This window comes from Vespa crabro, chromosome 6, assembly GCF_910589235.1.
Source record: "Vespa crabro chromosome 6, iyVesCrab1.2, whole genome shotgun sequence".
Classification (NCBI taxonomy): Eukaryota; Metazoa; Arthropoda; class Insecta; order Hymenoptera; family Vespidae; genus Vespa; species Vespa crabro.
The window spans coordinates 2,471,636-2,486,838 of NC_060960.1; the positions used below are offsets into that span (position 1 = coordinate 2,471,636).

At 28.6% G+C, this 15,203-nt stretch overlaps 2 protein-coding genes across 4 annotated transcripts; both read right to left on the reverse strand.

The window, feature by feature from the left end:
- Window positions 1-111: 111 nt before the first annotated feature.
- LOC124424591 (long-chain fatty acid transport protein 4-like) lies at window positions 112-10,620 on the reverse strand. 2 transcript variants are annotated; one of them, XM_046963879.1, is made up of 13 exons: window positions 10,051-10,620; window positions 4,156-4,306; window positions 3,704-3,941; window positions 3,134-3,365; window positions 2,860-3,061; window positions 2,434-2,626; window positions 2,171-2,314; window positions 1,724-1,861; window positions 1,554-1,620; window positions 1,392-1,482; window positions 953-1,106; window positions 822-877; window positions 112-748 (listed from the first exon to the last, which is right to left on the reverse strand). In XM_046963879.1, the coding sequence occupies exons 1-13, from the start codon at window positions 10,170-10,172 to the stop codon at window positions 650-652; spliced, it is 1,887 nt and encodes a 628-aa protein (XP_046819835.1). In that variant the 5' UTR covers window positions 10,173-10,620; the 3' UTR covers window positions 112-649. The 2 variants fall into 2 exon arrangements, with proteins under 2 accessions (XP_046819835.1, XP_046819836.1); XM_046963880.1 differs by lacking the exon at window positions 10,051-10,620 and adding an exon at window positions 4,502-4,682.
- On the reverse strand, window positions 10,449-13,296 carry LOC124424592 (synaptobrevin homolog 2-like). 2 transcript variants are annotated; one of them, XM_046963882.1, is made up of 6 exons: window positions 13,099-13,296; window positions 12,947-12,996; window positions 12,648-12,698; window positions 12,266-12,498; window positions 11,852-11,931; window positions 10,449-11,543 (listed from the first exon to the last, which is right to left on the reverse strand). In XM_046963882.1, the coding sequence occupies exons 1-5, from the start codon at window positions 13,162-13,164 to the stop codon at window positions 11,894-11,896; spliced, it is 438 nt and encodes a 145-aa protein (XP_046819838.1). In that variant the 5' UTR covers window positions 13,165-13,296; the 3' UTR covers window positions 10,449-11,543; window positions 11,852-11,893. The 2 variants fall into 2 exon arrangements, with proteins under 2 accessions (XP_046819838.1, XP_046819839.1); XM_046963883.1 differs by lacking the exon at window positions 11,852-11,931 and having other exon boundaries at window positions 13,099-13,295.
- Window positions 13,297-15,203: the final 1,907 nt, after the last annotated feature.

The window sequence follows — 15,203 nt, forward strand, 5'->3', positions numbered from 1 at the left end:
CTTTCTTGTTTTTGCGAATAAAACTCTTAAGTGTTTGGTCGAGTCTGATGCCATGTCATGTTGACGTCATTAAATGTATATTGTTTAATCTTTAAAATCATATCAAATATCTCGAATATACTAATTTATTAATTTAACGAGCAATATCTTTTTCATAGTTTACAACATATATCTTGGCATCACATTACAAAAAAAATTTTCCTCTTTTGGCATATTCGTCTCTTACCACTGTTGTTTGTCCTTTTTTCTTTTTCTTTTATATATATATATATATATTTTTATGTATGTATTTATGTATGTATGTATGTATGATGTATGTATGTATGTATGTATGTATGTATGTATGTATGTATGTATGTATGTATGTATGTATATATGTATATATATAATAAATAAATTTTACAAACGTTTAATTGTACAATTAATCCCTCGAACGCGTTAAATTCGATCAGTCGAGACGAGACTATCTAAATAATTTTTTAATCACCAATCCACAAATTTCTTGACGGCTTTCGAATACAAAAATATGTTCATAATTTTAGCAAGAAAGAGAAAGAAAGAAAGAAAGAGAGAGAAAGAAAGAGAGAAAAAGAAAGAGAGAGAAAGGGAAAGAGAGAGAAAGGGAAAGAGAGAGAAAGAGAAGGAACTTCTATATCCGAACTTTTTCTTCGATAATGTTCTTGTATAAATCATCTGTCAGTTTCACGTACATGCCCGTCCGATCGAGGAAGTAAATTGGATCTACCAACTATATGAATTAAATTAAATAAATAAAATTTCGTAAAGCTGATTATTAAAAAAATAATCCATTCGATTTTTACCTTTGTAATATCGTAACCTTCACGCTGAAGATCCTTCTTCTTCAATTTATATGTACCTATAAGAACGACGTTAACTATATAGAAAAATATCTTGAACAAAGTTTTAGACAGATTTAGTCATTAAAGTTTACCAGTCATGGGTAATTTCGAGAGAACACGAATGAAAAGTGGTCGAGCATAACTAGGAAGAACCTTTTTTACACCTTCAGCTAATTCCTTTAAATTTAAAGTTCCTTCTGGATCATAAATAGCACCCATGCCAGCCTTACCTTCGTTTCCAGGTACCTGTCAACAATAATGTCTCATTAGAAAATATTAGAACAAATGATTGTAAACTCAATACAAAAGTTTATATTATGTTGTTTGTTTTATTGATAAAAATTATTAATTCATGTTTGTTGAATAAACCTTTAAAAAGCTGCTCTATAAAATTTTAAAGAAATATTTTAAAACAATATTATTATTTGCTAATTAATAAATATTAAAACGGAATTAATATAAAAACTATATTATTATGAATTATACAAATACATGTAGTTAATTGTTAATAAGGAAAAATAGATGACTCACTTCGACACCATAAACGACTGTATCCATGAGACCTATGACATTACTAACAACAGCCTCGACTTCAGAAGTGGCCACGTTTTCTCCACGCCACCTAAAAAAGAAAATTATTTGAGAAGTTAATATGATAAATCAAACTAAAAGATAAACATTGAAAATACATACCTGAATGTATCACCGGTTCTATCCTTGAAGTAGAAGTATCCCAATTCATCCATAACCAAAATGTCACCTGTTCGAAAAACGCGGTTAAATCATGGCGCGGTGAGTTCTCAATTGGTAGTACAAAATGACCGCTTTTTTTTTTTTTTTTTTGTCTTATGATTTCAACCGACCAGTATTGAAGACACGATCACCCTTCTTGAAGACGTCACGTATGATTTTCTGCTCCGATGCCTTCTGATCGGCGTAACCACTGAAATCGTTCACAGCCTTCCCTGGATTAATTTTTCCAACGAAGATACCGGGCTCTCCTGAATAATTAAAAACAAAAAGAAAAAAAAATAGTTACTCCTTTTAATCAATTATGAACTTAAGAAAATTGTTTTCAAAATATACAAGTAGAGTAAAAAAAGAAACTATGTCCTAATGTCACTTCTTAATTATGATCAGAATTTAAATAAAATCAGATAAATATTCAGATCGCAATTTGAAATATGTTAGACTTTTAAATATTCATATCGTAATTAATCATTCATATAATAATTAATAATTCATATATTAAATATCATATATCATCGATTTTTTAATTAAACATAAAAATATTGTTATTATTAACGTACCAGGTTTACAAGGTATGCAAAAACCTTCAGGTCCTCTAATCGGTTCTCCGGTTTCTTCATTGACTCTTAATAAAGTGACTGGATAGAGATTGCCGGCGAACCTTGGCACAAATCCAACTGCACCGACTCTATTATCGATGTTCACTACGATGTAAACAGGTATAATGAATACAGTACGTCTAATTATCCGTTGAAACATTTCACATTAGATTCATTGGAAAAAAAAAAAGAAAAAGAAAAAGAAAAAATAGAAAATAAATTACCAAGATTCGAGTTTCCTTCGGTAGCACCATAAAATTCACCGATTTGTTTAACGCCAAATCTCTCGACGAAGGGCTTCCAAATTTGTGGCCTTAAACCATTCCCATACATGAGTCTTACTTTGTGAGTCGTGTCATATGAACTCGGTGGAACGGTCAAAAGATATCGGCAAATTTCTCCGATGTACTGAGCTATCTAAAATAAAAATGAAAAATATTGAATTGTTCGGTATTATGTGTGCATATATAATTCAATAAAAATAAATACAAATGATATTTACCTATATATATATATAAAATATTGAAAATTTCAATATTACTTATTGACTGATAAAAAATTAATATGTATATATTAATAAACCTAATAAACTAATGTGTTAAAGAAAGATTAAATATTTGATATCGATAAAAAATATATAAAATACTTACGGTACATTCATAGTGAACGCAATCGGACCAAAATTTCGAGGCACTAAAACGTCTACGAAGAACAACGGTTATTCCTGTGAGCAATGGTTGTCCAGCTCCTATTATACCTCCAGCCGTGTGATAGAGAGGTAAAGAATTATAAATTCGATCGTCTGAACGTAGAGCCAACATGGAGTATACGCCATAAGCCATTAACATATATCTGAAGGAATACAATTGTACTATGATATTATTCATTTTAACGAGGAAATATTTTGTTATACATTTAACGTACCTAAGATTATTGATAACAGCTGCCTTTGGCATTCCAGTCGTACCAGACGTATAAATGTATATCAATTTGTCTCGTGGATTACCTAAAGCAATATCTTCGACAAGAGGTCCTGGATCTACACTGAGAATTTCTTTGTTTAGATCGATTGCTTCCTCTAATATAGACACATCTTCGTGTTCTGACCATTGAAACAGCTTCAGTTCTGGTAATTTGTCTTTTATATCACGTACCGCTGTAAAAAATAAATAAATAAATAAAAATAAAAATAAAGCGTTGATTGTACTTATCAGAATTGTTCAAGCTTTACGATATTTAACAAATTGCTTTTCTCTTCTTGGAATATTCCTTAAGATTATGCCAATTTTAAAATGTATTTTGTGTATCTAATCAAATACAATAGTTAGCATTATTATCTTTTTAAATGGATCATACTATTATTTGAGTTTTTCAATATATTTGGTTTTACTAAAGTTTTCTTTGTTGTCGTTGCTTTTTTTTGTTTTTTCAAATATTTTAGGACATTTGTTTGAATCATAGATTTTCTAATTTTCTAAAAGAAAAGTTTCTTACCGTCCTTCAGTTCAGAGCCAAAGATAAGAACCTTGCAGTTCGCCGTTTTAATGCTATGGATTAAAACCTCCTGTCGAAGATTGGTGTTGATGAGAGCACCAACAAAGCCAGCTTTGCTCAGACCCAACCAAGTTCCAATGTATTCCGGACGACCTTCCATAGCTAGAGCTACGCTATCCCCCCGTGAAAGTGGTCGCATGCGAAAATAACGTCCTATTCTGTTGCTGAATTCTTCGAGCTGTAATATAATGGGAAAAAAAAGAAATAAAGAAAAAGAAAAGAGTTTTTTTTCAAAAGATAATGTTCCATTGTAATCTGATTTTGATGTTTATATTGTTGATATTTTATTTATAATAAACGTGTAATTAAAAAAACAAAAGAAGAAAATCATCAAGACAAATTAAATATTATATTTTCGGAACATTTCAATTTATAAAATATTAAATCCGTACCTGTTGATAAGTCCATTCTTTATCCTCGGAAATATATGCTACTTTCTCAGGATGACGTTCAACCAATCTTGAGAATACCCTAGCCACTGTAAATCCTCGTGTTTCCCACCACCATAAAAGTATGTTCACTTGTATGAATCTAATGGCTCCTCTGTACAAAGAAAAAAAAAAAAGAGAGAAAAGAAATAATAACACAGTTACATATATAAAATTAAATGTTACTCATCTTACATATATAAATGATAATAATATTCAGATACAATTTTTAAAACATATTAAATCAAACGAATATTATTAATCTTAGATTAGACAAAGATTAATAATTTTTTTTTTAAGTTTTACTTACTAAAATTTACGATGTGTAAAAATTTACACATCGCAAATTTTTGATATCCAATGATATTTATAATTTCTTATCTCGAAAGAAATATGTCTGCCGATAGAAAACTAGATCACGATCATGAATAATTTCTGGTATCAATTGCATGCATCCTTGATTTCATAAAAGAGACTCTCTATTATGTTCTAAAAAAAATGGGGTGAGAAAACGAGCGAATCACGGTCACGAACACGAGTCCCAGAATGACGAACGATCCTGAATACACGGCTTCGTGCTATCTAGCACGACATCTTATCCTATCGATGTAAATTGATTAATTCCATAAGGAGCACGTGCGTGCATGGCTATCAGTGCGACATGTATGAAAGGTCTCTGATAATTCCTTTTTCTTTTTTTTTTTTTCACCGAGATACTTGGACTTTGAAAGGTATATATCCATTTCAAAGAATAAATGTATTCATACATTAAAAAGTTTACATGTGAATTTACATTTGTACACATTTAAACTATTATTTTACACATCTAAATGTTCTATTACACATCTAAAAATTCTAAAAAGTTCTTTTTCTTTGAATCAATACGTTATATTAATATATTAATTAGCTATATATCTTAATAATAAAATCCATACGCAGGTGCATAATTACTGATGTGTATGCTAAAATGCATAATTGTCATATGACTACGTTCTTAAAAAAAAAAAAAAAAAAAAAAAAAAAAAATAGTATCAGTTTAGTTTTAGACATTTAAAAAAAAATCGAGACAAATCTAGTTGTCTAATTTTTCTCTTTTTCTTTTTTAATCTATTTTTTTTATAAATATGTAGGTATGTAGATTTTATTTTTTTCTCTATCTTTCTTTCTATCAATAGGTTATGGTAATAAATTCCTTACCAACAACACAACAAAAAAATCTTCTATGAAACCTTCGATTAAAACACTTAATTATTTATATGAATTTTATTTTCAAAAACATTTTTATTGGTTCGTCGAAGGCCGATAATTGAAAAACAATATAAATATATCTTCACTAACACAAAGAAATTGATATTTTTTTTTTAAATCGTGCACACATTATATGTAAAGAATCATTGCAAATTATCCCTAACGATTAAGGCCATCATATGCATTCCATGTTTTTTTAATTTATGCTTCGTTCTACATGGCAAAACCGCTCATTTACTATTCTTCTTGGAACGTTATTATATAACAATATATTTAGTAAAATGAAGAACGTAAAAATAAGAATAAAAATATAAATGTTATTCTGTTTATCATTTCATTACTTTTAAAAAAACACCTCGAATAAAAATCAATGAATCATGTTACTTCAATTTAAATTAATTTTAATTTATAACACAAATAAAAATTTGCTTATTATATTAATCAAATATTTGTTTTTTTGTTTCCTCAATACTTCTTGGAAAATTTGTAAAAAGCTAAATTTATTTCGAACATTCTGAATTTTAATAGTGTCCCTGAAAGATTACGCCTTTGTTAGCCAGCTCGTTTCTATCAGTCGACACTAGCCACAGTTCCCCTACCAACTACGTATTCACCATGATTAAATAGAGCCGAATGAAATAACGAAAGACGTAGAGGAAAATAACTTTCATCGTTGAACATCGTTACTTTAAAAAATAGTTATCACGAATATTTACACAGAAACACAGAGAATATTTTGTAAACATTCTTAAAAATAAAATATTAATCACGATCCTTGCGGTTCAAAACAAGTTTTACACATTTGTAGCAAATTACATCCAACGGAAAGCAATAAAATTATCAATGTCAACTGAACGTGTCCATACTGAACATATGTGCATGCACAAATCATAATAAATAATTTATTATAGCGTGTGTATGTGTGTTGTGTGTGTGTGTGTGTGCATGTAAGTGAAAAAAATACGTCTATTACGTTCAAGCTTTTTCAAACAAGATTCAAAAAAAAAAATAATTCTATCCTTTCACTATATTTTCTTGTACATTCGTATTACTCGAAATAATTTAAAAATATCCCCAATTTTCTTTTTCATTTATCCCTATTATCGACCACTAACGATCAGTCCATCCACAGGAAGTAGTTAAATTTTCGATCCACCCTAACGTTTCCATGACAATAAATGGGATCAAAGTCTAATCACATAACGCATGCGGCCAAGTGATATGACGATCCATCAACTTGTTGCGAATATTTCCGATGATTCCTTTGGTAGAATAGTATTACGTAAATCGATCTGATATTTTTAAAACGATTTAAATGTAAAAATGTTATCAATTATATTTCGCATAGATGGACGATATATTGAATATAAATAAAAATACTTATTTATGCGGAGATGTATAATTTATAAGATTAAATTTATAAAGTGCTATTATAAGAATCAGCTATTAGATTTTAGATTTAAATATTGATAACATATTTCGTCCACTGGACTTATAAAATATAGATAACCTAAAAACAAAAGGATTTTAATATAGAATATCATAATGTAGATTATATTAATTAACTTTCGATCATAATCTGATTTATATTATTTTGCAGGCACACGAGTGATATTTAGATTGTTATACATTTTTTGATAACTCGTGATAAAAAGAAAAGTATCGTACGATAGAAGTTAGCCATTGACGATTGCCCAAGCATTTATCATGCTCGTTAGCAAATAATCGTTAGTCACACAAGAAGACTCAACACTTAGTCAATCTGCCTCACTTACTGCTCGTTCGTTAATATCAACGTGCGTCGATAGGGACTATACTTTACTGACAGTAAAAGGCATGCCGGGCATACCTTAACAACTTAAGTTCTTTTTTGATCACGAAAATCCCCCCAAAAAAAAGCGAAACAAACAATCAAAATATAAAAATATCTATAAGACAATTTGATTTCAATACCGATGGCATACCTCGAAATATAACTTATTATAATATAGTATTACATGTTCTAAGTATATAATAAAAATAAATAGATAGAGGATATAGATACTTGCTTAAGTTTACTTGTACATTAACTGTTTAAATATTAAAATATATAATAAATTTGAAGTACTTATTTAGCATACATCTGATACAAAAATATACAGCAAATGATAACGAGAAGATAAAAATGAAATTATAACGGATAATATAGTATGAAAATCCATCTTATTATAGCAAACAATTTTCGAAAATTAATATAATTATTACTTCATTTGATTATACGCATTACAATGAGATTTGAGTTCGTACCAAAAATGTAATAGCTTGACATTGTGATTAGATCTATAGAAGTTCGACTATGATCGATTGACCTTAGATACATATATAATATATTCGATAGATTTTATATGCGCATCTAGGACCAGTACCATCTCCAGCATAATAATTAAACTCAATGACCCCGACTTTATTGGGGTCAAGTGAGTTGCAACGAACTTCGTCAGTTCGGTCTATCCGTACTAGTGACCCTTTCCTTACCAGTTGCTGTTATATAAGGCTTTCACACGTTTCAAAGAAATCATATTTTCATAATGAATATGGAAAATGAATAATGATACGATGAGTAATAAAATAATGAACAATAAAACGATAAAAATGATAAACAATAATGAGAAAAAATATTAACAATATTAAAAATAAAAAAAAAGAAATATTGAATATTTTGCTATATCTTATAATATATATAATTAAGGCTAAGAAAAAGAAAAAAAGAGTAATAGCATATGAATCAAATTTAAATATTAACATACTTTGAAAAATTATAATATTTATATAATCAATATAAATATTTAAAAGTTTGCAAAAAAAAAAGAGAAAAAAAATTAATATAAAATATAAATTCTAAATATAATATTTACGTAATTACTAGCCAAAGTTTTATTACTAGCCAAAGTTTTATTACTATCACAAACACACACACACACACACAAGTTATAAATTCACAATTTTAATGTGAGAATATTTCTAAAAAATTAAGAAGAAGAAAAAAGAAATAAAATATCCAAATTGAAATCCTTGGATTATTTTTTTGTCAGAACGATTCAAATAATATATATATATATATATATATATATATATATATATATATACTAACAATTACACTTACGTATTACATTAATAATTATATATTAAACTTATAAATTTATTAAAAATATCTTTTCTCTTTTATCTATATATACATACCGAATTTTTTTTTTAAGTAAATATAATCGTTATTTATAAATAGCAATCATATTAGTTATATGATGATATATATTTTGTTTATATTAAATACGGACACTGTGGTAGCATAACACAAAAGTAGAAATTATCACGGTCCATTGATCACGTGAGTAACGTTTTTCTAAGCTATATTTAGAACTATATGCATACAATGGAGCGTACAATTAATGTCTCGTATCGAACTATTATTAGATGATTGACAAAACAATCGTCTTAAATCAATACTTTATAATTTATACATAAATATATAAGCATTAATTGTAAGAAAAATATTATAATGTTAAATTTCTTAATTTACGAAACTTAATTACGAAATTTAAGAAACATTTTTCGTAAATTAAGAAATTTAATTAAAAAACAATCGTATATTTTTGTAGATAAATATAATAATTAATTAATATAATAATTAATTACGAAGAAAAGTTATTTTATATAACGAATATTTTTTATATGATTAATAAGATTTTGATTGATGGAAAAAAAAATGTAGAAAATATGTTATAAGTTTGTAAAATAATCGAAAAAAATGAACTATTGATTTCTTTATATCAAGTTTCACATATTCATCGAACCTCTTCTTCCTTTAGAGATATTCGACCTATTCAATGTAGATATATACGTACATACATATATATATATACATACACACTTGCAGTAATTAATGTTTCCGTAATATTTTCACAACCTTCAGATATTGTCTTCAATCGTTTATACGTAAATATTCGAATGCGAAACCAGTTACGGCACGATTGTACATAAATGAAACATTATATATAAATAAACAGAACAGGCCATTTTAATTAAAAAATATGTTCCAAAGGTTGTCCTCTAGAAAAAAAAAGTAGCAAGCTCATATTAATTAATTTCGATTGAAATGATTGGTATATTATTATTCATACGATTGAAATGCATAAAGAGAAAAATTTGAGAAATCAAAGACCATTAATAATCACCAAAAATATAATGATCAATAAAAAAAAATATAATAATTAATTCATATGTATAGAATACGTCGAATTCAAACAATGAAAATCAAAAATTTGAAACGTTTGTGCATTTGAAATATTCAAGAAAATAATTAAAAAAAAAAAAAAAAAAAAAAAAAAAAAAGTATAATTCTTGCAAGTAATAATATATAATATATCATTACAATAATAAACTAGCTATCACAAACATATACAATAAGAAAATGTTTGAGAAAAAGGAAATCGAGGAATATCGAGTAAATGAACAAAAGAGGTAAAGGTAGAAAGAGAAACAAAGAGAAAGACAGATAGACAGAGGTGGTGGGAGAGAGATGGGGAGATGGGAGGGGGAGGGAGGAGAGAAAGAGAAAGGAAGAGAAATACTCACAAAATATCTCTTGGTAAAGTCTTGTAAAGCACATAGATGAAGCGCCATCGTCCTCCCGTGAGGAAAAAACCTCCAACAACGATGCTCGCCACAGCAACGAGCATCTGTTCAAATCCCGACATGGTTTTGTGCAATCGAACGGCCGTTCTTTCTAAGTTTTCACCTTCAACTGTTCCTTCTTCTTCTCTTTCGATAGATCACAACGCTCTACGGCGCATACAAGCGTTTGAGAATCAAAAACGCTCTCTTGTGTACTTTTGATTTTCCACGTGATATTTAAAATGATAATAAACAATTAAAACAAAAAGCAAAGAAAAAGAAAAATAAAAACTGCACAATGTTGTCACGGAAACGCACACGTTTTAGAAAAGATCAAAATATTTCGAATATTATGTATGTATATATATGTATGTATATATATATATATATATTTTTTTTTTTTTAATTAATAAAGAATTAATCGGATCGTTCGATGCGATGATTATTTGTTTTAACAGTTTTACTTCTTTTTTCTTTTTATTTTAAACTCGACTGGCAAGAATTATCACGAACACACGCGAGTCAACCGCCAGCTGAGCGACGACTAAACTCACACGTTCACAAGTAACATCACGCATCTATCTCTCTTTCTCTCTTACTCTTTCTTTCTCCTACTCTTTCTTTCGGCTTCACCAACTCACATACGACGTAAGTGCCCATCATAGCAGGATATTGCCGTAACCGACCTCGTCGAAAAGAATGCCATTTTTTAGCACTCTGCTGATTAATTCTCATCATTCCCGTTCAAAGATCTCTTCTTTGACAGTCGAATCTATGCACGACTTTGCTTTATACACTTTTTGTTTTTGTTTTGTCTCTTTTCTTTTCTTTCCTTTTTTTTTTTTTTTATATCTCGTTATAAGAACAAAGAGATCATTGACCAATATTATAATCATTATAAATTTATTTTAAATGCAATCGGTACAAATTTATTTTAAATGCAATAAAGAATTATTATTAAAAAATAAAAGGAAAAAAGAAGAAAAATTTTTTTATCTATATATCTTCACTATCATATCTTAAACGATAACATTAAGATAATATCGTTTCTATTAAAAATTTTGTCGTTAAGACAAAGATATTTAAAAAAAAAAGGACATTGATCAAAGTATAACTTCTTTATCTTCATCTTTATAACGAAAACAATGTGTAACGATTCAATTATAACAAATTTGAAATTTTTTTTCTATACTTTATCTTAATACGACTTTATTTTAACGACGAAGATATTTTATACCATTTAACAAATATATAAAATATATAGGTATATAGATACATATATATATATATATATATATATATATATATATATATATATATACAAGCTTATAATTAAATACGCACAAATAATTCCGCGAAAAAAGGTACAAAGACAAGGTCTGTGCTTGTGACATCGACTGTGATCTCTCGTTGTTGAAGATATTTAGGTCACGTATACTTGATAATAATGGATACTGCAAAGAAAAAAATTGATATAAAAATAAATAAATCACAATAGTATCCAGAAGAGTCTACAAAATAAACATGCCAATATTGAAAATATTTGAAAGACAAGCATACAAGCGTATATTAACAAAGAATAGCGTTTCGTGGGATAAAAAAGGGTTATTGAAAAAAAATCGATTTTTCGTTTAAAATAATGATAAAACTAATCTATCTTTCGTTTTAATATTAAAATCCATTTCTATCGATATGAGCCTGTAAATCATGAGCTTTAGATAATAAATATGAAGAAAAAGAGATAAGTTAAACACGCATGTACCTTCATTTCTGAAGAACAGAATACCACTTTATAGGATGTTTGCTATCTGAGAACCAGGTAAAGCGCCAAGATGTCCAAAACTGAAAATGATACGCGGGAAAAGGATCCAATGAGTGATATTCAATAAGAATGAAAGAGAGCAATAGAAAAGGACCAAACAGGCGTTTTTCTTCTTTAGAAAAAGGAAAAGAAAAAGGAACTAAATAAGAAACGATGAAGTATTAATCTGAGAAGTGCAACATGTAGGATAATATCAAATAAAAAAAAATAGTACTAGCCATGCTAATAATAGGATTTGTTAACACAATGTGCAAACTCGCATGTTTATACCAAGAAAGAAGTTTACATTAAACGAGAATAAGAACCATGCAATCCATATTTTTCTATTAATTAGCAAAAGCATATCAGTCGTACCAACGATAAAGAGAACGATTGTCAATGTAACACTGACAATAATAATCCGTGATTTCACGTTTTGTAACCATGCTCTTCGTTGTGCTTTTTTTGCTGCTTCTCTAAATTGACTACCAGCCATAGACAGCCGATCACTTGCATCTTGTAGATCCTCTAATCTCTCTCCACGTTCCATGACTTTCTTCACGTTATCTCGCATCACATCTGTCACCTCTTGAATTTGGATTCTGATACTAAGCAATATAAAATATATTTGTGTAAACATTCTGTATACCTTATATGATAAATTACTTAAACATATCCATGACTTATTTTTTTCCAATTCTATACTCTTAAAAGATTTCTTTACAATTTAAGTATTAAAAATAAGATATGTATTTACCTATCCATTTTTCCATCGGCTCTGCTTATTCCATTTGACGTACTGGGACGGCTGAAATCATATGTCAGACATGATGGGAGGATAAAAGGCATATCTTAAGTCTTCAACATTTTCATGATCTTAATGAACCTCCACTGATGAGAGTTGATATATCAAGCAGTTTTTTCATTGCTGTATTACAAAATAATATTAGATTGATATACAACGATTGATATACAATAACAAAAAATAACCAAGATTGCTGAAATAATTTCATTATTGAAATATTATATTATCCATAAAATATCCAAACGACTTACTTAAATATCATATCTTCATCGGGCTCACTATCATGTTCCAAGAGGGTTTCCTAAAAACAAATGTTTCATACGAATATCAGGTTCCCGCCATGATCTTCATTAAAATTCGTGATGTATTATTTGAAGCACCATACGTCAAAAAGCATGCTCACTTTTTCGTCCTTATCCGCAGACCTTATATCCTCTCTAGATAGATTACTTTTGCTGATGGTAGCCATGATTCTTAAATAATTTATCAAACCTTTTCCAATATAGATATAACTATGACGAACTTTTAAAAACGAATGAAATTTCCACGTTACACTTTTTGTCGAACGTATACACAGCCATATTGTTTAACTTTGGCTACATTTTATCGACTTGAGCTCAAGTTGTTTGACAAAGTGACCGATAGATGGTACTACCGATGATCAGTGTCGAACGTGATCGATCGATTGAAACGAGTAGCGCGAGACTCACCGATAGCTATCGATCGTTTAAAAAATAATTGTATTGTAATTATCGTAATTATTTCTATAATATCTTTTCTTCTTTTTTTTGTTTTTTTTTTCTTTTATATTCATTTGAAAAAAACTTTTATATATGTATATATATATATATATATTTTCAAAAAAATCTTAAAGGAGATATTACGTCGGTTACTTGATAATTAAATATAGAAGCTATATAGGTTTTTGGATAACTTTCGAAAAAATAAAGTTGATTAAAAGAAGTATTCTTCGAGAAATCAAAAACTGACCGCTACGGTCTGACGTTTTCAACCTAAACAAAGAACCGACGGCTCGATCCGACAGTTGACGTTTGAAATTGCATGCTCCTTTATTCCGAGATAGGTCGGTTATTGTGTTAGTTGCGTATACCGAGGGAAAAAGAAATGCTTGGGAAAGTTGGAAGCGTATAGAAAACGATTAAATGGAAGGAAAAACTGTTTAAAAACGAAACGATAATGTACAAATGTGTTACGATTAAATTGAGATTTGAGACAGAAATGAAGGATTATGCAAGAAGAAGAAAAAAGAAGTACATTACAAAAAAAGAAAAAAAAAGAAAAAAAAAAATAAAATAAAAAAAAAATAAAAGAGAGAGATAGTGGTAGATAGAGAGAAGATTGCGAAATAAAATGTTACGAAAGGATCTTGAGATAAAAGTAAATAAATAATAGAAATTTATTGCAATAAAATAAAGAAAAACAACAAAAGAGATGAACGTATGTATGGTGGTTACAAGAGAAAGGACCCATCAGGAGAGAGTTTCGAAATTTATTACTACATTTCGCGCATGAGAAGAGTCTACTTAATCACAATAGCTTTTTCTAGTCCTTTATAAATCCGTTCGCTCTTATAGCATTTCATCCTCGTAGCTTCTCTTGTAAGGTCTAGGCCAATATCAAAATAGGCCGTTCGAAAAGGCACCTTTTTTTAGGAATAAAGGAAAAGAATGATCGAAAAGGATATCTTGAAAATGGACGATGGCGATCAAATACTATCCGAAGTCAATACTTTTCGATAGAGAAACCGTATCATGTTTTCTTGGTTAATAGTGAATGATAACATAAAATTCTTTCGCATGAACGAAACGTATCCATTTTCATTTGACGATAGTACACGAAGACAAAAATCGATGGCTTGTATCTTTTCTATTTCCGAAGTCGTTAATATTTTTTTTCTTGCGAAGTGAGAGCGAAACGGTCGTAATTCCTTGTTGTAATCTGACGATATTTCAGTTTTGTTAAATCGTAACTGTTACGTTACGACCTCGCTCTTGAGAGACATCGATGTAAATCTTATTTGTTTATTCTTTTTTTTTTCTCTTTTTAAAACATCCACAGACAAATGTACTTACAGATACATGTTAATAAAAAATGACTTTTGGCATATTGCTTTTTATTTTTGTCGACATAAACACCTAAATTCTCCTTACAGACAGTCGATACAACACGAACGATAAAAAAATAACTTGATTGTCGTATTCAAGAGAGACAAAGAACTGTATGCGTCTAGTGACGAAGATATTATGTTATATGTATATATATTTATATTTTTTTTCACATATGTGTGTACATATATATATATATATATATATATATATATATATATATATATATACACATTTCTTTTTATAGTTTTTTCTTTTTTCCTTTTCTTGTATCAAAGATAAGATGCACAACTATCGAGAGACCGCTTTTCATGATGCCCGTAATTCTTTCTTTTCACTTTGCATAATTACGTCTCATTTGTATCATTGATTGATTATGACA

Bases quoted from the DNA above. Each gene is read 5' to 3' on its own strand.
- LOC124424591 (XM_046963879.1), bottom strand. From the start codon at position 10,172: ATGTCGGGATTTGAACAGATGCTCGTTGCTGTGGCGAGCATCGTTGTT. The intron at 4,307-10,050 runs GTGAGTATTTCT...TTCTTTGTACAG, and splicing joins ACTTTACCAAGAGATATTTT to AGGAGCCATTAGATTCATAC. The intron at 749-821 runs GTAAAAATCGAA...TAATTCATATAG, and splicing joins AAGGTTACGATATTACAAAG to TTGGTAGATCCAATTTACTT.
- LOC124424592 (XM_046963882.1), bottom strand. From the start codon at position 13,164: ATGGCTACCATCAGCAAAAGTAATCTATCTAGAGAGGATATAAGGTCT. The intron at 12,699-12,946 runs GTAAGTCGTTTG...ATATGATTTCAG, and splicing joins GATGAAGATATGATATTTAA to CCGTCCCAGTACGTCAAATG. The intron at 11,932-12,265 runs GTACGACTGATA...TATCATTTTCAG, and splicing joins AATCGTTCTCTTTATCGTTG to TTTTGGACATCTTGGCGCTT.